The sequence below is a fragment of the Vombatus ursinus genome, unplaced genomic scaffold (genome assembly GCF_900497805.2).
Source record: "Vombatus ursinus unplaced genomic scaffold, bare-nosed wombat genome assembly UNPS02014789.1, whole genome shotgun sequence".
In the NCBI taxonomy this organism is placed as follows: domain Eukaryota; kingdom Metazoa; phylum Chordata; class Mammalia; order Diprotodontia; family Vombatidae; genus Vombatus; species Vombatus ursinus.
Genome location: NW_020954567.1, coordinates 10469273 through 10493207, shown reverse-complemented (window position 1 = coordinate 10493207; position 23935 = coordinate 10469273). Strand labels below are relative to the sequence as shown.

The following is a 23935-nucleotide window of genomic DNA, read 5'->3' as shown; positions in this document are numbered from 1 at the left end:
CCCATTTACAATGTAAGCTCCTGGAAGGCAGGGATTGTTTGATTATTGTATTTATATTCCCAGAATCCTGCACAATGACTAGCCCAAAATAATGCTTTACAAATATTTATTAACATGCTAAGACTGATATTTTTTTATAATGAAGCAAAGTGGTAAAAGTTTTCACACAGATGTTTAATACTGTACAACTAATGGCAACCCACTGAAATTGGAAGATATGGTTTAACATATGGTTTAATGACTTACCAATTATCTTTGCTGTCTTTCTGACTACTGCCTTGTTCATCATCATCACTAAAATTGAGTTGTTCTGTATAATCTACTTCCATCTGAGCTCCTATTAAATATAAATATAAAGGAAAACTCAGAGTAATTCCTTGGAGTGAATGTAATAAACTTAAGAAGCCAATTTCAATTCTTACCTGCCCAGCCTTCATCAGCTTCAGCATCTAGGTTATCAAACTTATCAAGCTCCTTGAGTTCCGTTGCACTAAGAATAGAGGGGCGTTCAGGCTCAGGGGCCCAAGTAGGGGGTGGACCTCTCCCTCTAAGACCTCTAGATGAAAAATGAATGTAAGGGTTAAAACACTGCACTCCAGAATAGAATGAAATACTGAGTTGGCAGAAAATTCAAGATTGAAAATTTCTGGTTCAATCTTCAAAATAAAACAAGTTCTTTTAAGAATGAACAATGGATTTAATACTTCAGAGAACCAAAACTTTATCCACGGAAAATTAAACTAAAATGTAAATTTGTACGATCTTTTAAAAATTGAGTGTAAAGGAGCCTAACAATTACAAAATATACCCTTAAAAAGTTTCTTTCCCTTATTTACTCTACACATACTAAGATAACATTATGCAATAAGAAGATCCACAATTCAAAAAGGACAAGTCAAAAAATAAAACAGAAAGAAAACCAAGGGACGGAAAAGATCCTAATCTGTTTTTGCAAAAAGCAAAAATTACTTCTTATTCTTTCTTTTGTATCAACACATCAATAGAACAATTTTGGGGGCAGCTAGGTGGCACAGTGGATAGAGCACTGGCCCTGAAGTCAGGAGGACCTGAGTTCAAATCCAGCCTCAGACCAAACACTTGCCACTTACTAGCTGTGTGACCCTGAGCAAGTCACTTAACCCCAATTGCCTAAAAACAAAACCAAAAACAAAAAAACCCCAAAAAACAAAACAACAAAAACAAAACCAAAAACAATAGAACAATTTGTACTTTGTGGCATGCTTTCTTAAAATTTCAAACTCATTAAATCATTGGAAAATTTAAATATATTCTTTTTTTCTGATTTAACAGAAAACTATCATATTTTAAAATCAGATTTATACATTATTAAATGTCTGCATTCCACAATCACTAGAAATTATGAATACAGAATACACAATCTAATATACTTTAATCACTTAAAATTCTTACTTGTTAGCTTCTGATAAGGAAGGTGGGAACCTGATGGGGCCATGTAATGGAGGATATGCCATCCTAGGATACTGCTGAAACATCTGGAAGAAAAAGTCATTTATCTAACCCAAAAATTAATTTAAAACTTAAAAAACCTGCTTTATCCCTAAAAAGCTACATAGGCATGATACTAGCTAAAATAAACATTATTGCTACTTACCTAAAATAAATTATATTCATTTTGAGTGACTATTCTGTAATTAGGGTTAGAAGGGACTTTATACCTTTCACATTACAGATGAGAAAACCAATGTCCAGAAAGGCAAACAACTTGCCTACTGATGGGACCAGCTCTTGTACTGATAGCATCAAATCCCACAGCACCAGAGGATTTCAGAAATGAGATTCAGCACCACTCAAAACAGTGATCCACCTATCCACACAGGAAAAGGGATCAGAAATAACTATGGTCTGGATCATGCTACCAGCTGGAAGGAGAACCCACTAACATACCAATCTTGAACAGGCTCTACAGATGGACAGTAATGTAAAGTGGGCCTAGAACTGAAGAGTGAACAGGTGGGTTGCACTCAAGAGAGATAGCACAGTGCTTTTAATGATCCCAGATTTCTCCTTGAAAGAAAAGTCAACATTTCACTAGGGATGCTAACTGACTTCAAATAATGGAAGAAAATAGTCTGAAAAACTATCTATCACACAACTGGTTCCATTATACCTCAACACTGTGATTTCATCAGTTGCAGAGAATTCCCCACGTGGAAATGTGCACCACCAATGAGGATGGACAAATTAGCTCCAACTTACAATCACTGAAGTTAAATGACCTGCCCATTGTCATGTTCATGTGTTCATGTGTCAAAAGGACTTATCACATGACCAGAGGCAAGCCACTTAATTTGAATTCCATCTGTCAAACAGTGATAGAACGTACTTTGCAGAGAAGTTATAAGGATCAAATAGGATTCTGATCTATCCAAGAATATATTATTAAAAAAATTTATCATTAAAAATATGAATTATCTTGCTCTAAAATTTAGTTTCATAAGCCGGAATTGCAAGCTCTTTTAGAGAAAGGGCCATTTTCAACTTTGAATTTCTTGTTTTTAGCATAATAACTGAAACACAGTTCACAAAGTTAGTATATGAAAACTCAATTAGAGTTTACTTTAACTACTGGCTTTATATTTTCTGGTTAACAAAAGAATTGATTTTAACTTGGAAGTTGATTAGCCTAATAGAAAAGATAGTGCAAAGCAAGATGGTATGTATGTCTGAAGGATATGGTGACTTGTGCTCAGTGGGGAATAAGGCCCTCAAGGCTGAACCACGGGAAATATTACTTTTAAAGCAAGGCAAGTGGTGGCTCAAAGAATTTTAAGTGAGGCTCAGTTCAAGAACTACAGGACGAACTATATTCAACATAGGACTATCAATAGTCTGCTAACATCTTATCCTGTAACAAGTACAAGTAGAGCACCAGAAAGAATGGATTAGGCCCAAGGACTCCAATAGATCAACGAAATGAAACTAAAGACCCCCCCCCAAAAAAGGTAAAGAATAAAATTAGAGCACTTGGAAAGAAAATTAAAAACTTAAGATCAGGAGATGGAAACTTTACCAAAGTTGTGGACACCCTGAAAAACAAAACACAAAGAACTCAGTGATTCAGTGAGGAAAAAAAACAAACCAAAAAACAAATATTAGAACAAGGTCAGAAGACTGAAAACTTAGAGGATAAGAGATAACTATCAGTAACAACAGAACTGAGAAACAGGGGAAAAGAACTGGAGAATGTCTGAATAAACTATGATATTTTTTTATTATTAACGGAACAATACTATACCATAAGAAATGATAAATATCACATATTCAAAGAAATCTGGGTAGAAGTATATATAGACCGATACAGAATAAAGTGAATAGAACCAGAAGAACAATTTATGTGATAACCAAAATAATATAAAGGAAAACAGGTCTGAAATACTTCAGAATGGATCAATGCAATTATAAATTATGACTACAGAAAAATGATAAAAGAATGCTTCTGATCTCATGGTAAAAGGGTGGACAAAAGATGCAGAATTAGATACACATTTTCAGATATGGGATAATTAGTTAGTTTTTCCTGACTATACTTATTTGTTACTAGCAAAGAAAATAGTTGGTAGGTAGTGACAGAGTTGCAAAAATAGAAAAAGAAAAAAGAAAACAAAGTATCAATTAAGTTAAAAATAAATACAAAGTTTTTCAATTTCATAATCAAAATTATCTACTTTATCTTTTGTAACTGCCTCTATTCCTCACACCTGTAACTACCTACATTATATAATTTGCTATTCTGACTTTTTTATGGTATGAGCTTAAATATTCAGGTCAGGGTCACACATCATAATTATTTGTGGAAAATGGTGCAACATGCTGGTCTAAACCTAATTTCTGCCAGACTGCTTTCCAGTTTTCCCAGTAATTCTCATCAAATGTAGAATATTTTCCTAAGTAATTTATACTGGGGGTTTACCAGGCACCAAGTTATTATTGAGTTCCATTATTTATGCTCTTTTTTGTCTGATCTAGTCTGTTCTGGTGATTTATTTTTCTATTTTTTACAAAGCGATACAATTTTGATGACTGTTGTTTCATAATATAGTCGGAAGATCAAGAAGTGCTATTCCTTTTTTAATTCTACCATTTTCATTATTTCTCTTCATAGTTTATATTTTTTTTTCTAAATGAATTTTCTTCCAATTCTGTCTAGTTGTCAAGCATCTCTTTGGCATAGCACTAAATCTATAAGTAAGCCTAAGTCTCATTTTTTAAGACACTGACAAAATCTAGCCATAAGTACGGAATATTCTTCTAGATTTAAAAAAAAAAATTCTTCAAGGAGCATATGAGCAAGCAACATGTGGAATATTGCATACGATATCAGATTTTTTTTTCAACACGTCTATCCATTTTGCTGATTTTTTTCTTCCTCTTAAAAGAATATCTGTTAAAAGGCATGGCAAGGAGGAGGGATACAGGGAGCAACCTAGGAAATGTTAAAAACAAAAGATATCAAGAAAAATCTATTTTAAAAATACATCAAAGAGAGAAGAAAATTCAAGGATAGAGATAAGAGAAAATGTGTTACTTTGGTGTTAAAATTTATACTTTAAAAAACAAACTGGATTTAACAGAAGTTTCTTTTTATATGTAACTTTTCTTTGCGTCCTTTTTTGTAGACTAGAGTGTTCACGTTTATTAAATTTGGGGGGGAAAAAAAAGAACCAAGAGGGGTTTATTTCCAAACTCAGATTGAGAAAATTACAAAACAGACTAGCAAATTAACTCAAGGATTTGAGGGAGACAAGGATAGACATCCTATGACCTGGAAAGAATAATAAAAGATAATATCCTATATCTGATGTTGATTTAAAGCTCAGATTACTAGTTATGCCATGTAAGGTTTATGAGGCATTCATTTAAGCTATGTGGTGCTCCGAAAGTTTTTTTAAATATTCAATGATCTATGGTCAAACTAGATAGGTAGAATAAAAATAATTAAAAATGAACACACAAATGAATAGTGATTTCACCAGTGTGGTTTAATTCCCTCTATCAACACAAACTGCAATTGTTCTCTAAGTAGGTATGGTCTTAGTGCAAATGATTAAGGCACATAGAGGTTAAGTAAATTCTCTTGGGTTAAAAAGCTAGCATTTTGTCAGGATTTGAATCCAGGTCATGTTAATTCCCAAGCTGAGCACTTTAAACCCCCAAGGCATGGTGCGACAAATAATTAAGAGCTACTGATGAATTAAAAACAAAACAAAACAAAACAAAAAACAATTTCTACTGTTTTTCCTCCAAACACGTTTTTAGATTGCTGCTGATTTAAATGTTCCCGAGGGGATAAGTTACTAATAAAGAAGTAGTGAAACAGTTCAAAACCAGGCCTTGATATTCAGACCTTAAACAAAATCTAAAATAAACACAAGACCAAAATGAAAATATCTTTGAGAGTTATAGCTTGCTTCTTCCAGGAAGGAAGAAGATTTAAAAGCATTATCTTTTTTTTACTCATCACCATATTTATTATTAAATTACATAATATTAAAATTGCATAGCACTGTATGAAAGGTGTCAGGCACTCCTTGAGAGCAGGGGCCATTTTTGGTTTTGTCTTCCCAGACCCCAGAAGACTGTCTCATACTTAGTAGATATTATTTTTTTTTTAGTTGAATTGGTATGCAGATTTTAGACCTCATCCACTTAACAGTACTTACATAAGGGGGCATCATTGCTCTGTACTGAGAGGCAAGAGCAGGCTGCTGTTGTCCATTCAGTTTAGGCTGAGGTATCTGAGGCGGAACACCAGGTAACCTCTTTTCTGTTGTTTTATGAGAATCGTTTTGCTCTACTGGTCCATTTGCACCATCATCTTGACCAGGGAGCTTATCTTCTTGATCAGATGGAGAAGATGGGCCAGCAGATTTACCACCTTCTCTCCAACTAGCAACATCTGGTAGGAAGAGGGATTAAACATGCAAAGCACTAAGAATGAAATGGATAAAAAAAGCAAAAATTGGCTTTTATACAACTTAGGAAGCAAAGTCAACTGTAATTTTTTGATGGAGATGATAAAAATCTGCTCTGGGGTTTAAAGGCCTAACAAATCAATTGTGCAACAACAAATCACTGAAAAAGGTCAAGAGATGTGCCCTAGATGGTAGTACAATTAAGTTTATTTGGGAAATGGCTGAATGACTGGATACCAAAAGTAATCATTCACAAGCCAAGAGTGATTTTGGAATGAGGTTAAGTACAGTGCCACCAAGGATCTGTGATGGACCCTACTCTTTACCATTTTTGTCAATTATCTGGATAAAGGCACAGAAGGCATGTACAAGAGGGATAACTAACACATTAAATTACAGTCAGTATCCAAAAGGGTTCTGATAGGTTAGATTATTGGACTGAATCTAAAATGATGAAACTTAAAAGGGATAAATACAGAATCTTAGACTTGGGTTCAAATAATCAACTTCCTAAGTACAAGATATGGGGAAGCACCATCTAAATTTAGGATCCTTTTTTATGATTCTTATACAGTAGACTGAAAAAGATCTGGGTTTTTAGTGGACAGCAAGTTCAATATGAAATCAATGATATGAAGGCAAAAAAAGCTTAAGACAGCATAAAGCATCCTGAGAAGCAGAATATCAAACACATTGGGGGTGACTATGTGCCACAGCATTCTATCCTAGTCAGACCCACCTCTAGGGTATTATGCTCAGACAGTGGCCCCATAGTTTAGGAAGGTCAATGATAAGCTGGAGGCTATTCAGAGGAAGGCAACAAGGGTGGTAAAGGGCCTTGAGATCATGTCATGAGGACTGGATGAAGGAAAGACTTTAGGGAGTGAGGAGAAGGTCATCCCATGGGAAAGAGGGTTTAGGTCGGTTCTGCTTGTATTTAGAGGGAGGAATCAGGAAAAATGGGTAGAAGCTGCAGAGAGACAAATTTCAGTTGATTTAAAGAAAACCATTCTAGCAATTACAATTATGCTAAAGTGGAATGGACTGCCCTGGGAACTGGATGTGCTTTCCCTCCACTTACTCCTTACTTGAGGGTCAATGGCCTGAGGTCTCTTCCTACTGATAATCAGTGAGGTAGGAAGCATATAGAAAACTAATGTAACATACCGCCTTCTCTAGAAGTCAGGAAGATAATAATACCAAAAAACCTTATCATTTTATATATTTGACCAGGTATGCACCCTGGGTCACCCTTTGACTACTTGGATCTCTCTTGCTTCACACACTCCAACAATCACGTTTGTCAATTATGCCTCTGCAACATCTGCATCCATCCCCTTCTCTCCAGTAACACAGCCATCACTTTAGTTCAGGTCCTCATCTTCATTCCCTTAGAATGTTTCAATAGCACCAAAATTAGTCTCCTTGCCTCAAAGTCTCCTTTACACTGCAATCCATCCTCCACAAAGCCACAAAAGTGATTATCCTCAAGCACAGGACTGATGTCACTCTGAGATCCAGAATCTTTAGTGGCTCCCTATTACCTATACATCAAATACAACTCTTTACTTTGACAGTTAAAGCCTTTCACAAACTGGATCAAATCTACCTCCCCAGTTTTGTTTTGTTTTTTGATCTCCACTTTGTGCCCTCTTTTTCTGGGCTTCTTTCTACTCATCACACTATATTATACCTTCTACCACTGTGTTTTTACCTATTCTGCCCCTTATACTTGGAATGGACTCCCTCCTTCTCTCTGACTTTCAGAAATTCTAGTTTTCTTCAAAACTCAGGTCACACATGACCTCTATACACTTTCCTGATCTACTCCATCTGCTAGTTTCTCCCCACATAAATTGAACTGTATTTATGTTGCATATATTTATATGTGTAGGTTACCTTCTTGATAGAATGGGAACTCCTTGAGGGCAAGAACTGATTTATTTTGTCTTTTTATCCCCAGTGTTGAGCATATAATAGGGGATTAATAAAAATTGCTTGATTGCCTAAATGATACTAAAAAAAAAAACAAAACTAAGTACAAAATATCAACTACCCTGAATTTTTTTTTGGGGGGGTAAGGCAATCAGAGTTAAGTGACTTGCCCAAGGTCACACAGTTAGTAGGTGTCAAGTGTCTGAGGCCAGACTTGAACTCAGGTCCTCCTGACTCCAAGACCGGAGCTCTATCCATTGCGCCACCTAGCTGCCCCTAACACTGAATTTTAAAAAGTAATTTATCCAAAATAAAATGCTCTCTTACTTGGTGGTCGTAAGCTGGGTCCAGGTCCATAGGCATCATCATTTGTATCCTTGTCTTTTTTTTCCTGATCTCCAGCTGCTTGCAGACTAGGAAACTCTTGCTGGAAATGACTATTTACTTGAACACCTAAAGAATTTTTAAAATATCAAATATAAATATATAACCATGAAACATTAATTTGCTGGTCAGCACCCTCTCCTGTTTTCTATTTTCTAAATAAATCACTATTAGCTTTCTGCTGAAACTTAATATTGATGGAAAATATTGCCTCAGTCTTTAAGAGTTTATATTTAACTACAACTCCTTGAAAAAGGAGTTGGGGGGTAGGGGGAGATGACAGTGAAGGACAGTGGTGAGTACATAGCAAGAGAAGATACTTATCAGCTACTTTTATAGAGAACACAAGATATCTGGATTAGGATAAGAGTTGTACCTTCCCCCCTCTTTCCATGGAAATAATTTCATGGCACAGATAGTTCACGAGGAACAAAGGCAAAAAGATCATGAGGAAGATAATGGCAAGACTGCCAACATCTTCCAGAAGATGGAGAGATACAAAAATTCAATGGCAAATATGATCAGACTCTTTCAAATTCAATCAATATATACTTTAATAATCTAACTACCCTGGGACAGGGGAGTGGGGAAGGGTGGAGAGAGAGGAAGGAGAAGAATGCAGTAGTAGCACACTAGGAATATAAAGGAAAACAGTTTTAAAAATACTGAAGATATAGTTTGGGACTGTGGAACAAGAACAATGATTTTTAGATAACACAAGAGATTCATATACACACATACAAATGAATAGTTTCTTCAAGAAGAAAACAGAATGATTCTAGATTTGATAAGCACCAAATAATGCCACAAAAATGAAACTGATCATATCTTTTTTTTAAATTTTTTTTTTTTTTTTTTGGTGAGGCAGTTGAGGTTAAGTGACTTGCCCAGAGTCACACAGCTAGTGAGTCTTATGTGTCTGAGGCCGAATTTGAACTCAGGTCCTCTTGACTGCAGGGCTGGTGCTCTATCCACTGTGCTACCTAGCTGCCCCTAAACTGATCATATCTTAATACAAACTTATGGGAAAGAATGGAAGATTATATGCATCATCCCTTTTTAAAAACAGCAAAAAGAAGTGATTTTTGCAGAAAGCTTGATGTGAGACCAGTTAAACCAGATCATCCCAAAAGGATTTAAAAATAAACTTGCAAACAGATGAAAACTGAAAAACTTCTTCAATGAGAATGGAGCTACAACAGGGAATTTATACTCTGTATGAAGAAATGGAGATAAGGAAAACAAAGACAAGAAGAACACATTAAGTATACAAATATGTTGTTTATATTACAGACTGTCAAGTTATCAAGTTATATTAAGTCATAAAAAATCCTAAGAATATCTCTATTGAAAAAAGAAACTAAGAGGACACCATAAACCATCAATCTGTATCCTGTTTTCATCATCTTCATAAGACAGAAAAAACGTAAAGAATTAAAGGTTCTCTCCAACAAGGTGCTTTCATACTAGATTAATGAATAGACAGAGGTAACTTTTAAAAAATACATAGATTACATATGTAACACACTTGACAGAAATGCCTGCCATCATCATGGAGAATGTCTACAGGAAAAGTCCATAAGGACTGTCTCTAGAAAGTGAATTCCTCTAAATTCTTCTATATGCAGATGACTGGCTTACTACACCAGGCCTCTACCACACTGCCTAACGTCCTAAATTACACTCCTGGCCATCACAAATTGTTCAGAGTAACAATCTACAAAAGATAAACCAAATGGAGAAAGACTGCCTAGTATCAAATTCATAGTCTTCACTACATGGTTGGAACGGGCAGCTGCAGTTGTTTGATGAGCACGTAGATCTTGGATAGATGTAGCAGATGGTCATTGAGCTGGTGCTCAGAATAAAATAGGAGAAAAGAACTAGATTGCATTGGCTAACATGTATGGCACTTTTAATATCACCAAGTTGCTCCCTCAAACAAAAACCCATCTTTTAAACAGCAGTATTCTTTTGTTGATGCTGTATATGCCTTTGAATCAATGAAAGGACAATGGAAATATGGGTGACATATATATATATATACACACACACACATATACATATATAGGCTGCAGCATATTACCTACTACTACAAACTGCACATAAGAAGCAGTATAAAAAGATGTGACCAGAAGATGTTGGCCAGTACACATTGTTTATTTCTGAAAAATTTCTAGGAAGATTTCTAGGCAAGATTCCCAAAGGAAAAGAAGAGGTTAAGGGTGGTCTGAGATCTACATCACTGGAGGAAGTATGCACATGGGTGAGATTACAGATCCAATGAAGTAAATTAACTCCCCCAGATTACCTATACCGGTCAAATCCCTTTTCTAAAAAACCATACTATTTCTCTGAATTGGAGTCGATGGCTAATTTGAAATACACGATTTGGTAACAAAGACTTTAATTATACAGAAACTTAATAGGGAATATCTTTTTTATTTAAACAAATATTTTGAAAATCCTTAATTCAGACTTAACTCACTAATCTTGATTGATCCCTTCCATAAATTCTGAGGAAGCAATATTTATGGCAAAACTACAAAAATACTGTACTTTTTCGGGGTGGGGAGGAGGTGCGAATATTAAAGTTAGATCCTACTTTAGGAATGAAGTCAATAATGCCTATATCTGGGTTTAAGAGAAAATCTTTCAATGGTTAAGAATGATAGTACAGTGGTCTAAAAGATGGTAAACAACTGAAAATATATACTGAACTGACCAGATGATGCTGAGATTCTTATAACTAAAGGACATGTTCATTCATTTAACTCAAAACCAAATGCTGCAAAATGCCAGGGAATTGTGCAAAAAGTGCTACGTTCCAGAAGAATACAGAAGCCGTATGGCTCCATTTTCATTCTCTCTCTCTCTCTTTTTTTAAGGATAGCAGATAACTTAAATTGCCAGAGTGTCATACAGAGGCTGTTCTTTTTGCCCAAGGAAAGCAGGTGATAGATATGAAAACACTAAAATTTGACTACTGCCCTATTCTTAAGTGTAAGTGAGACAGTGAGGTAAAGGGTAGAAAGGAAAGATAGATAACATGGGACACAAAGATAAATCATTCAAAGATGGTTGATGTTTAAAAAAAACCCCTATTCTGTTTCAAAAGTTCAAGCTTGAAAATACATGTTTACTTTCATTATCATACTGGGAGAAATGAGTAGTTTCTCAGTCACTTAACACCTGCTTAACTGACAAAAGAGATATAAAACTATTTCCTAGGGGTTGAGAATGCTACAAAAATTCTCAGAGGACCATGTAAAGCAAACCCATTTCCTGTATGGCTGTTCTGTTACTGTGAAGTCCAACTAATTTTCCCAGCTAGTTTACACTTACCATCTCCTTGCCCACCTTGCTTGTTACTGGCCCATGATTTGACAACCGGAGGAACTTCAGGGGGAGCAGTAACTCCTGATTTTGGCTGCGCTGGCGGCACTTCTGGTGGTCTTTAAAAAAAAAATAGGGGGGTGTGTGTGTGAGGGGGAGCGAATACCTATTTCAGAAATGGAACAAGTATATACGTTAACTAGAAATGTCCACATTTGGTGCTAATTTCAAGTGGTAGTGTCACCTTAATTTAAAAAGTTACTTATCACAGATTTAGCAAAGAAAATGCCTCAAAAACCTTACCTTCTACTTTACCAGGATCCCTGCACAACAACCACAAGGAAAAATATCATTTGTTATGGATCATCATTTTCAAGAAAACCACTTTTAATTTAAATAGCTTAAGAGGGCATAAAACGAGGTTAACAAGGTTATATGACCATTCCCTCTAAGTTGTTTTAACTAAGCAGTAATGGCACTGTGAAGGATAAAACATTTACAGCACACTCATAAGCATTAATGTCTAGGCCCAATTAATATCATCAATGAATAAAGAAAGGATATAATGCCATATTTAGGATGTAACAAAGGACCAAGAAAAAAAATCTAGTCTTGTGATCCTATCAGATAAGTGCCATTACTAACCCACAATTAATTTTTTTAAAACAATTAGTTCACTATGACTAAGAAGCACAAAGCAGTAAGTCTTTGACAGTATTTGGAAAAATAGTCAAACTGACAACATATGGTACTCTAAGGTGCCAGTCTGATAAAAAATACTGCTCCAAGGATAAATCCAGGGATATGTAAGCGTTTGATGTCACAGACCATGACAAAAATTATCACTATTTAGCTTAATGACCCAATCAATATAATTCAGTACGCAAATATTTCTGTGCAAAAGGAAACATATTCAATCTTTTTTTTATCTAAGTCACAGGAATAAGCAAAAACCGTAAGGCAAAATGTTCCTGAACTTTAAGAATCCATGTTCCTTCCTAAATGGTATACTACTGTAAACTCACTTTTCTTCTTCATGTTGTTCCTGTTTAGATGCCCACCCTGTACCATCTTTAGGCACAATGTTCACATTAGGATCATTGCCTTTGTTTTCTGCCTTGAGACTGGGGAGGTTGGCAGGTGGGGGCATACGCCGAGAAATAGCAACTTTTCCCAGACTCTGCAATCCATGACGGGCAGCAACTGTAAGATCAATAAAATTGGGTTAGTTTCTGCATTTCCATTTCATTTGTCTTACTCTTCAAATATTATTAGGACAAGTGAGATTTGAATACAGTACATGCAAATAATGCTGGATAAGTAGGGTTTTTAAACCACTGATGATCTTGACACTTCTTAAAAGCTTGGGGGTGAAGAGGGAAGATGTTTTAGTTTTTCTTCTTTTAGAACTTAGCACAATGCATGTATACATAGTAAGCATTTAATAAATGCTTGCTGATTGATTAATAAGAAAAATGGTAGCAATCAACAACTGACATTTTCATTCCCAAATGATCAAATACCCTAACCCAGTATACCTTTAGCTACTCAATATCTATGACCTACTCCTCTATTCCATTTCACACACACAGAAATGATCTGGCCATCATCCACAACCATTCCACTTTCATGTTCATCAACTCTGAAATTTCTTCACTGGATCACAATCTTTTATCAAACTTTTGCTACACATGACCTCTAACGTTGATCTTCCCTGCCATGACCTCCAATCATTCCATGCCATTTTTTCTTCCCTTATCTCTATCCTCTCAGTGAATCATTTCAATTCAATTCAATATCCTCTACTCTTAATTCTGCCCCCTTCTGCCATGGTTGATCAAGCCCTGCCAAACCCATACCTTGGATTTCTCACACCACCTGTGTGTCTCTTTTGCTCCTGGAGAAATCTCTAAATCAGGTAAACTAGTTCCACTACAGATTTATCTTACATAATCTCAACTAGGCCCTCATTATGGTGCGGCAAGCTCTCTACCTGTCCATCACCGATCTGTCACTGCACTCACAAAAAAAAAAAACCCCCAAAACAAAACAACCCACCACCAATAAAAAAACATCCAAGCATAAAACCCCACAACTCACAAACCCAATCCTCACTCCCCACCCCTATCCCAGCTATTCCAAAACTTCCCCCTCCCCTCCAGCCTCTCAATGGAACTCCTTCCCCCACCTACCCTCTTAGCTGAGGCCCTCACCTCATACTTCAATGAAAAAATTAAAGTCATTAACCAAGAGCTCCTTATCCCACATCATTCAGATTTTTATCTTTGCCCACTGCCTCCTCCTTCTGTTGCCCTGGTTCTCATACGAAACAGACAGGCTCCTTGCCAAAGCAAATCCTTTTACTATATGCACCCCTGATCCCATCTCATCCTTTCTTCTCTAGCATTCAGCCCCCCTCCCATTATTACCTTCAGCCTCTCTAATCTCTCCTAATATCTTCCCTATTCCCTACAAACATATACCCCTACTCTTCAGAAACCCTCACATGATCTAACTATCCCTACTACCTACCATCCTACATTTCTCATCTCCTTCTTGGGTAAACTCCTTGGAGGTTGCCTATACTAGCTGCCTGCACTTCCCATTCTCTCACTCACTCCTAAATTCTCTGTAATCTGGTTTACAGCCTCACATCATTCAACTGATGTTCAATTCCAAAATCCAATGAATTTTTAATTGCTAAAGGCCTATTGTCAATCCTCATCTTTTTCAACCTCTTTACATCCTTTGATCTTTTCAAGTACTCTTTCCTCCTGGTTTTTCTCTCCTACCCAAGTTTTCATGACACAACTCTCTTCCTGGTTGATCTCCTGTCTGACCACTCTTTTTCAATCTCCTTTGCTGATTTTCATTCAGGTCATGCCCACTAATCTTGGATGTCCTCCAAGAATCTGTCTAGGACCCGAGTCTCTAGATGATTCCCAAATCCATTTGTAAAAACCTAATGTTTCCTAACATCTTCTGTATATGTCCCCTTTTCTCCAATGAGACAGCTATTATCCTTGTGCAGTCAAAAAGTATTTATTAAACACCTATCATGTGTTCAAGTACTGTGCCAAGCTCTGGGAATCCAAAAAAAGCCAAAATAGCCCAGCTCAAGGAGTTCACAGTCTAAATGGACAACACACATACAACTATGTACAAGATACTAAGGGTATAAACTGGAAATAATCTTCGAAGGAAGGCAACAGCATTAATGGAGATCAGAAAAGGTTTCTTGCGGAAGTTAGGATTTTAGCTGAGACTTGAGGGAAATCAGAGAAACCAAGAGACAGTTCAAGAGGAAACACCTTCCAGGTATGACAGTCAGCCAATGTCACTGGACTGCACAGTACATGGAGGGGGGGAAAGTTAAGAATACTACAAGTTTTTGGTTTTTTTTTGTTTTTTTAAAAGCATAAATGAGCACTCTACTTTGTCACAGGATTTTTCTGCACTTGTTGAGATAATCATGTGGTTGCGCATATTTTTGTTTTTATTATGATTATGTTGAATGTTTTTCTAATGCTGGACTATCGTTATATCCCTGGTATAAATCATGTTTTGTCATGATGAATGATGACTTGAATAAATCGCTGAAGTCCATCTGACAGCAACTTACTTAAAATGTTTGAATCAACATTTATAATACTGGTCTACAGTTCTTCTGTGGCTAATCTTTTCCTGGTTTAGGTATTAGGACTATCTCGCTCAAAAAAAGAGTCTATTAAGGTGTTTTATTTCTCAATTTTTTGAGAATAATTTGGGTAGTATTGGTACTAATTGTTCTTTAAATTTTTAATAAAATTCTCCTGTGAACCCACCAGGACCAAGATGTTTTTATTTTCTTTGATAATTAAAGTTAGTTCTATTTCTTTTTCTGAGACTGGATTATTTAAAATACCAATTTGGTCTTTGTTAGTTTGGGTATTTATATTTTTGAAAGTTTTTTCTTCTCAGTTTCTCTTCTCAGTAGCACATAGCAGGTTCTGACAAAATTTTCTCTTACGTCTCTTGTGGTTTGTTTGTAATTTCACCTTGTTTGTTTGTTATTTTGTTAATTTTCTGCTCTTTTCATTTTAATCTGGATGGCAAAAGGTTTATCAATTTTATCTTTTTCAAAAAAGCAACCTTTGGGTGTTATGATTTCTACAGTCGTTTTGCTTTATCAATTTCTCTTCTTTCAATATACCCTCTCTTGTGCTTACCTGTTGGCCTTCTAATTTTAAAAAGGCATATTTAATTCATTAATTCTCTCCTTTTCTACTTTGGTAATGTATGTTATTTGAGATGTATTTTTTCTCTTGAAGACTGTTTTTTCATACTCAAAGTTCTGGTATGTTATTTCATTGTTATCCTTTTCTTTCACATAATTATGGTTGATTCACTCATTATCTGGGATTTCTTTAAGTCTCCATTTGGGTTTGTGCCTTGTTTGTGCTCACTGCATCGACTATTATTTTACATTTGCTTGCCTGAGTGCCTGAATATGATCAAGTTTTGTAAAAATCCACATGGTGCTGAAAAATTCATGTTATTTAGCACTTCCATTTACAAGACACATCAAGTCTTTTTGCTCAAGTTTTTCCAGTACTTTGTTCAATTCTTTATTTTCCCTTTTGTCTTATGTTAGATTTGTCCAAAGCTAAGTGAGAGACCTGAAAACCTCCTGCTATTATTGCATTAATGTCTATGTCTTCTTGGAATTTAGTTATTTTTTTTTTCCTTTTTAAAAATGTAGATATTGGGGGCAGCGAGATGGCACAGTGGATAGAGCTCCAAACTTAAAGTCAAGAGGACCTGAGTTCAGACCTCAGACACATAACACTCCACTAGCTGTGTGACTCTGGGCAAGTCACTTAACCCCAATTGCCTCACAAATAAATAAATAAATTTAGATATTAAAGCATTTGGAGCAGATAATTTAATATTACTATCAGTTTCTTTTCTGTGATTCCTTTCAGCATAATGTAGTTTATTATTCTCTAGACTGTGAATTTTTCCTTTTGCTTTGTCTGGTTGTATGACTGCAACACTTGTTTTTCTGGAATCACCTAACAGTCAATTTTTTTCCCCAGACTCTCATTTTTATTCTTTGTATGTCAACTGTTTTCAAGTTATGGCTCTTATAAGCAAAAGATTGTGGAGTTTTGTTTTCCAACATAAATGGTCACTCTTTTCATTTTATTGGATTATTTAATCCATGCATATTTAAAGTTATGACAGATTTATAATCTCCTCTGTTTCTAACATTGGTTTTTTACTCCCCTAATTAGAAATTTTTTCCCTTTTCTTGCTCTACAAAGATAGTGCTTCATCTTTTCAGTTATTTTAGCTCAGTCTACTTTAAGGCAAACCTATTCCCACAAGTTGTCTTCCTCTTCGCCAAAACACAGCACTCATTTATATAGCAAGCATCACATGCCATGAGGACACACTATATAACTATAGTGTTGGGGCAGCTAGGTGGTGTAGTGGATACAGCACTGGCCCTGTACTCAGGAGGACCCGAGTTCAAATCTGGCCTCAGACACATAACACTTAGTAGCTGTGAGACCCTGGGCAGGTCAAATAACCCCATTGCCTAACCCCAAAACAAAATATAACCATAGTGTTTATGAACATATATAAACATTCCAATAAACATAGGAGTAAAGCAAGGATGCCCACTCTATTTTTCTATATAATTTTGGAAATGCTCATAAACTAATAATAAAAAAGAACTTAAAGGTGTAACGACAGGTAAAGAAGATAAAGCTATTCCTATTTGCTGATGATATAGTATACTTAAAAAAATCATATGAAATAAGCAATTGAGATGATTAATACTCATGATGATGAGATGAGATGAAATAATACCAATTGAGATGATTAATAGCTTCAACACAGTTGCAGGCTATAAAATAAACCTGAAAAATCAACAGTATTTCCATGTAATAACAAAATCTAAGAGGCAGTAATAGAAAGGGAAATACCATTCTAAATAATAAAAATACCTAGAATATTTCAGGGTCTACCAAAACATACAAAAAACATTTGCACAGATTCAACCATAAAGTGTTCATTAAAGAAACAAAGGACAACTTATATAATTTGCTAGGACTATTAGAGATTTATAGATGATCATGCCAATATAATAAAAATGCCAATAATATAAAAGTTGATATATATGTATATATATATATACACACACACATACATACACACACACTCTACAGAACTACATACGAAAATTCATTTGGAAAATTGAAGATATAGACTATCAAGAAAAATAATGAAAAAAAGGTAGGGACAAATATGGTGAGTACAGACTCATGGAAAAAAATCTCTCAACTGATGCACAGTGAAATAAAAAAAGCCAAGAAAACAATATTACAATGTAAAGGAAAAGAATGATCACAAAAACAAAGTGAATGCTACAAAATAACAAAGGACAAGAATGTCTTCAAAGAAGAGATTCAAGAAGACACCCCCCCCATCTTTCTGCAGAGCTGAGAAGCCCACTAGTATAGTATATTGCACACATGTGCAACAGGTATAAAATGATGAGGGCCTGTATCAGTGTGGTGGCAAGGCCAAAGAAAAGAAAGTGGACATATACGAAAGATACTGAAAAGGTGGAATCAATAGGACTTCACAATGGACTGGCTATAGAGTTTGAGTGAGAAGTAAAGGACAATATCTAGGCTGCAGGGCAGGATGACTTATAAGATGGTTGTTCTCTTGATAATAAGAGTGTTAACAGGGAAAGGTTGGGGGAGAAGGAAGGAAACATACATTCCCTTTTGGACATGGTGAGTTTAAGAAACTTGCGGAACATCTAGTTTGAGATATAAGACTGAAGGTCAGGAGAAAGGTTAGGGCTGTATAAATAGATGTGAGACTCATTTGCATAGAGATGACAACTAAATCCATGAGAGCTGAGATAGGTCAAAAATCAATTCACAATTGCAATAACATTCTTTTTGGCCTCTCTTTCTCAGGTGTCTCCCCACTCCAAACTATCCTACATTTTGATGCCAATCAAAATTTTGTTGAAGCACAAGTCTGACTATGTCATGACCCTACTTAAACTCCAGATATTTCCTATTACCTCCACATATAAAATATAAAATGCTCTTTTTTGGCTTTTAAGGCCCTTCACAACCTAGTCCCTTCTCATCTTTGCAGTCTTCTGCCCTCTATTTCTCTCCAGATACTCCTCAGTGTCTTTGCAAGGGCTTGTCTCCATGCCTAGAATGAACATGAACACCCCCTCCTTAAAATGATCTCTGGCAAGACTTTCCTGCCTTGCTCCCTCTGAGATGAACTTTTCTTTTACACTTTATGATCTTGTATATAAATCATGATATTTACATTAAATGAGTTTCAATGCCTCATTTGATGTATAGGGAATCTAAAGCAAACACTGGGCAAATCACATGTGTACACAAGTGAGCATGTAATAGTTTATATCGATATAGATGTAGCTATACAGAAATGCATACAGAAAGGAACTTCACTTACCTGTAGTTTTCTGAGTTTCTAGTGATTTTCCCTTATAAGTGTTAAACAGACTGAGTGTTGTATACTTTGTTTTCCCATCCTTTGCTTTTGTGCTCTGGCCTGACTTCTCCGACATTTCGGTGGAAACTCATCGAGTCCAAAACCTCTTGCCTCACCCCTTAAAACCAATCTTCAACATATAAAAAAGGGAAAAAAATAAATTAGGCTGATAAATTTAAAGACAAGATTATGAGTCACCTTATGAGTAAATACATAAGATTTATCAGAGGCCAAAATAACCCTTATGTCAATGACGAATTCTATACCAGCAAAAAAACTCCCTTAATGACATCCTACACTAAGCAATTGAATCAGGAAAAAAAATCAAAACAAACAAAACAAACAAAAAAAAAAACAACCACAAAAACCTGTTGTTTTTTTTTAAAGTCTGTACAGAATACAAAAGACCAAATGAGCTCCAAAATTTAAAGGTACATTTTGTATTTCATAGATGTCTCAGATGAAATAAACTTTTAAAAATTTCATACTTGTAATAAGGATATTTTGTAACAGAAGCAGTGCAACTGGAGGGAGGTCTTGATTTCAAATTATGCTTTGATACTACTTGTGGGACTTTGAATAGGTAACTACTGTTCTAGACATCAGTTTCCCTATCTATAATAAAGGAAGTTGGACTAGATGACTTCTGAAGTTCTAGGTCTAAATCGAAGTTAAAAGTTTAATTGGTTAGTGACTTTATTAGTTTAAAGCAATTTAAATGTTGCTTTAAGTGGCTTGACTTTTTCATTTAATTCATCAAACACACTATGCACAACAGACTTTGCAGGCCACTGAAGATACTAAAAAAGTATAAGCCCTTGTTTTTCTCCCTTTAGAATGTGAGCTCCTTGAGAGAAGGGATTATTTCTATCATTATACTTGTATCTCCACTACCTTCTACAGTGCCTGGAACATACTAGGCACTTCAAAGATGGGTGATGGACTGGTTACTGTAAACAGGGTAAGACCTAAGCACAGAACCCTGGCATATGACAATCTGGAGATACACTTCCAGTCTGATATGGAACTGTTAATAACTACTCTTTGGGTAAAGCTATTCAATCACTTCTGAATCTACCTAACTGTATTCCTATCTAACCTATATCTCTTCATCTTGTCCATAACTTTGTCACATATCACTGTCTATACTTTTAAAAAATCTAGGTAAATGATATCCATAGCACTTCCCTGAACTATCAGTTTAGTTTAAGGGGAAGAAAAAGAAAAAATAAAAGATGATGGAAGCAGGGAGATGAAATTAATCTGGCAGGAACAGTTCTTGACATGAGGCTATGATGGGTTTGTTACAGGTCACCAATTACTTTTCACAAACCATCCCTTTAATAATTCTAGAGTTTTGCCAGTATTTGAAGTCTAATCTACCACCTCTAGTTTATATGTACCGCTAGCCCTTATTTGGAAAATCAGACATATACTTTTCCAGGTCTATAACACCTCTCCTACCTTTCTGAATCTTTCAAAGATCACTGACAATGCCCAACAATCACACACCTGCCAGTTCTTTCAGTCACCTGTGATGTAATTTATCACGGGCAATTAGGAGCTCTTACTATTTCCCCATTTATCTTGGTAACAATACACAATTAGTCATTTATACCCTTTCTTCTCTGGTCTTAATATTCTCCCTGGCAGAGAAAAAAAGCAAATAAAAGTTCAAGTCCACCTCTTCTCCAACTTTTGTCATTATATTCCTATCTAACCACCCTCACTATAGTTAAAAACAATAGAAATGACAAAAACAACCATTTCATGAACCTAACTTCTCACTAATCTCAGCTCAGCTCATAAAGTCCACCTCTTCTCCAACTTTTGTCATTATATTCCTATCTAACCACCCTCACTATAGTTAAAAACAATAGAAATGACAAAAACAACCATTTCATGAACCTAACTTCTCACTAATCTCAGCTCATTCTGAGATTTATTATGCTTAGAAGATGATGCATTGACATATTATTTTGTATCTATCCTCCACTACCTCGTCTTCTTGCACACCCATCTTAAGAATCTAAGAATCTACATCTCTGCCTCTTTAGCTGACTTCTTTTTCTCCTTGTGGGGATGGTGTGTGTGAGTGCGTGCACGCACTTTCATAATTTAATTAAAAACTTTTCATCCCTTCTAGGCTGACACACCTGGAAGAATTAACCTATGTAAACTTTATACTCAAGTCTTTCTCTGATTTCTGAAATGTCTGAAAGGGGAAAGCTTTGGCACTGAACAGATCAGAAGAAGTCTCTTGAAAAGGGGAGCTTAAGTCTTGAAGGAAGCCAGGGAAACTAAGAGGTAGAGGTGAAGGGACAGAACACTCCAGGTATGGGCGACAGGAAGTACAAAAGCAAAGAAATAAGAGATGGAAAAGACATGTCTTGCATATAGTAGTAAGAAAGACTGCACTAGTCATACTTTTGAAACATACTGACTTTACAGCCACTGACAAATCACTTAATATCTCTCAAGTACCACCCCTCCACCCCAAGCAATTCTCTAAACTTATAAATTACAAAGTGGTGAATCTGTAACATGGCTGAATATCCATACCAGTTGTTCCCCACATAGATGTAAAGCACAGGGGCTCTGCGAGCACCACCACCACCAACTATCCCTAGAGGAAAACATATTGCCAGACTACCATAAACAAGACAGCCCAGGTAAAACCAATGTTCATCACTTGAAAAGGTAAAGGTGGGGCAGCTAGATGGCGAAGTGGATAGAGCACTGGCCCTGAAGTCAGGAGTTCAAATCTGGCCTCAGACCAAACACTTGACACTTATTAGCTGTGTGACCCTGGGCAAGTCACTTAACCCCAATTGCCCCCCCCCAAAAGTAAAGGACTCAATGAATGCTCAAGAACAAAAGAGGCATAAGAGTTCACACAATACAATGTTTGAAATTTCAGTTCATCCTTTTTAGCACAGCAGTTATAGGAAATTCAACAATGAAGTGCTCTTCCCAGGCACCTGATAATTCTGATTAACTGAAAATTCCAGCCCCCCCCCAAAAAAATCATTTAAGTGCCTATTAATATGCAAAGCACTTTATTAGATGTTACAAGAGATACAAAAAGGAAAAAACCAGTCACTGCTATTAAAGAGTTTTCTAATTTACTAAAGGTGAATAAGGTAGGGTGGCCTCAGGAGTGGTTCAAATCCTAATTTAAATGCTATTTCCTATTTGCTTGATAACAGTTATCTGCTTCTCTTCCTTTCTTTCAGATGAAATTATTTTGTATTTAGTTTTCTATGCAAATGTTGTTTGCTTCTTGAGAGCAGGGACTGATTCATTTTTGTCTCTGAATCTCCTTAGCAAGTACTTATTAAGTACTTGCTACATTCCAGGCACTCTACGAAGCATTAATCAAATATCATCCAATATCAAAGCCTGTTGAACTAAATGGGAAACATGATAAAAAGATGTGTAGTCAAGAAAGAACGAAGAGGAAACATTAAGTACTTTAGTTAGCTTAGACTAGCAGTTCTCTACAGAGAAAGAACTGATATTAAGTGAATACAGACTGAAGCACGCTATTTTTCATGTTTTTTTCATTTTTTTCTCTTATTCAAGTCTTCCTGAACAAAATGACTAATATGGAAACGTTTACATAACTACACATGTACAATCTATATCTGATTGCTTACCTTCTGAGGAAGAAGGAAGGGATAGAATTTGGAACTCAAAACTTTAAATAACAATGTTAAAAAATTCGGAGGAAAATGTCATCTACCTCCAGAAAGAACTGATGAACTCTGAATGCTAACTGAAGCACACTTAACAAAAAAAAAAAACCAAAAAAAAAACCTTTTATTTTTGTCAATTTACATTGGAGGGGCGAGAGGGAAGGAGAGAATTTGGAAGTCAAAATTTTAAAAAATGACTGTTAAATTGTTTTTACATGTAATTGGAAAATATTTAAAGAAAACAATTTTTTAAAGAGTGAAAGGTTCTGGGACCAAAATTTCAAAACCATTAGTTCAGATAAAGAATAGGACAGTAGATGAAAACTGAAAAGACAAAGTGAAACCTGAAATATCAAGAAAGAGGGGTATATAAGCATATATATCATAAAGTAATTACAGCACGCACTGGCTAGTCACAGGGATTGGAGCTCTACCTTACAAGATTAATCTGGCATTTGTGCTTATAGATGGATTAGATGAAGGAATGGGGGGAAAAAAAGCAGACTAACCAATATTAAAAGGCTATTAGAATAGTCCAGCCAGATAAGAAGTAATGAAGATATAAATTAAAGCAATGATAATGAGAATGGAAAAGAGACTTTATTATATGAAGAACTAAAACTACTTTGGAATATATATATATGAAATGTCGTAAGTAGTACATAACAGTCCTGGAAGTGTTTGAAGTAACAACTTTTCTGAGGCGATTTCCTCTCAAAACGAGGATTAAAAAACAAAACAAAAAACCACCTCCCTACCTTTATAGGGTATACAGGGTACTAAAAATAACTCTACTATTATTATTATAACACAGTCTCACTTCTAACTTCAAGTGCCTCGTATTCGGAGGTGCTTAATCTTTGCTGACTGGTCTTCTAAAATATAACTTAGTTGAAACAATTACAATATAATCGCTTACTATCATAAAACAAAAGTCAAAAAACAAGATCCTAGATTCTGAGCTGGAAAGATCTTTTTGTTCAGTAGCAGACAACTCTTCATGACCCTGTTTGGGGTTTTCTTGGCAAAGATACTACAGTGGTTTGCCATTTCCTTCTCTAGATCATTTTACAGATGAGGAAA

General features: G+C 35.7%; 1 protein-coding gene across 7 annotated transcripts in view; it reads right to left on the bottom strand.

Moving 5' to 3' along the window:
• PRRC2C (proline rich coiled-coil 2C) overlaps nt 1–23935 on the bottom strand; it is a 97552-nt gene that overhangs the window by 56402 nt on the left and 17215 nt on the right. For 6 of the 7 annotated variants that reach the window (XM_027868577.1, XM_027868579.1, XM_027868581.1 and 3 more), the window contains exons 2-9: nt 19116–19284; nt 12635–12812; nt 11619–11728; nt 8217–8342; nt 5703–5938; nt 1432–1514; nt 423–556; nt 247–337 (exon numbers count right to left, since the gene is read on the bottom strand). In XM_027868577.1, the coding sequence (XP_027724378.1) occupies nt 247–337; nt 423–556; nt 1432–1514; nt 5703–5938; nt 8217–8342; nt 11619–11728; nt 12635–12812; nt 19116–19230 (1073 nt within the window). In that variant the 5' untranslated portion in view covers nt 19231–19284. The remainder of the gene's footprint in view (nt 1–246; nt 338–422; nt 557–1431; nt 1515–5702; nt 5939–8216; nt 8343–11618; nt 11729–12634; nt 12813–19115; nt 19285–23935) is intronic. The other variant, XM_027868580.1, reaches the window with a different exon arrangement.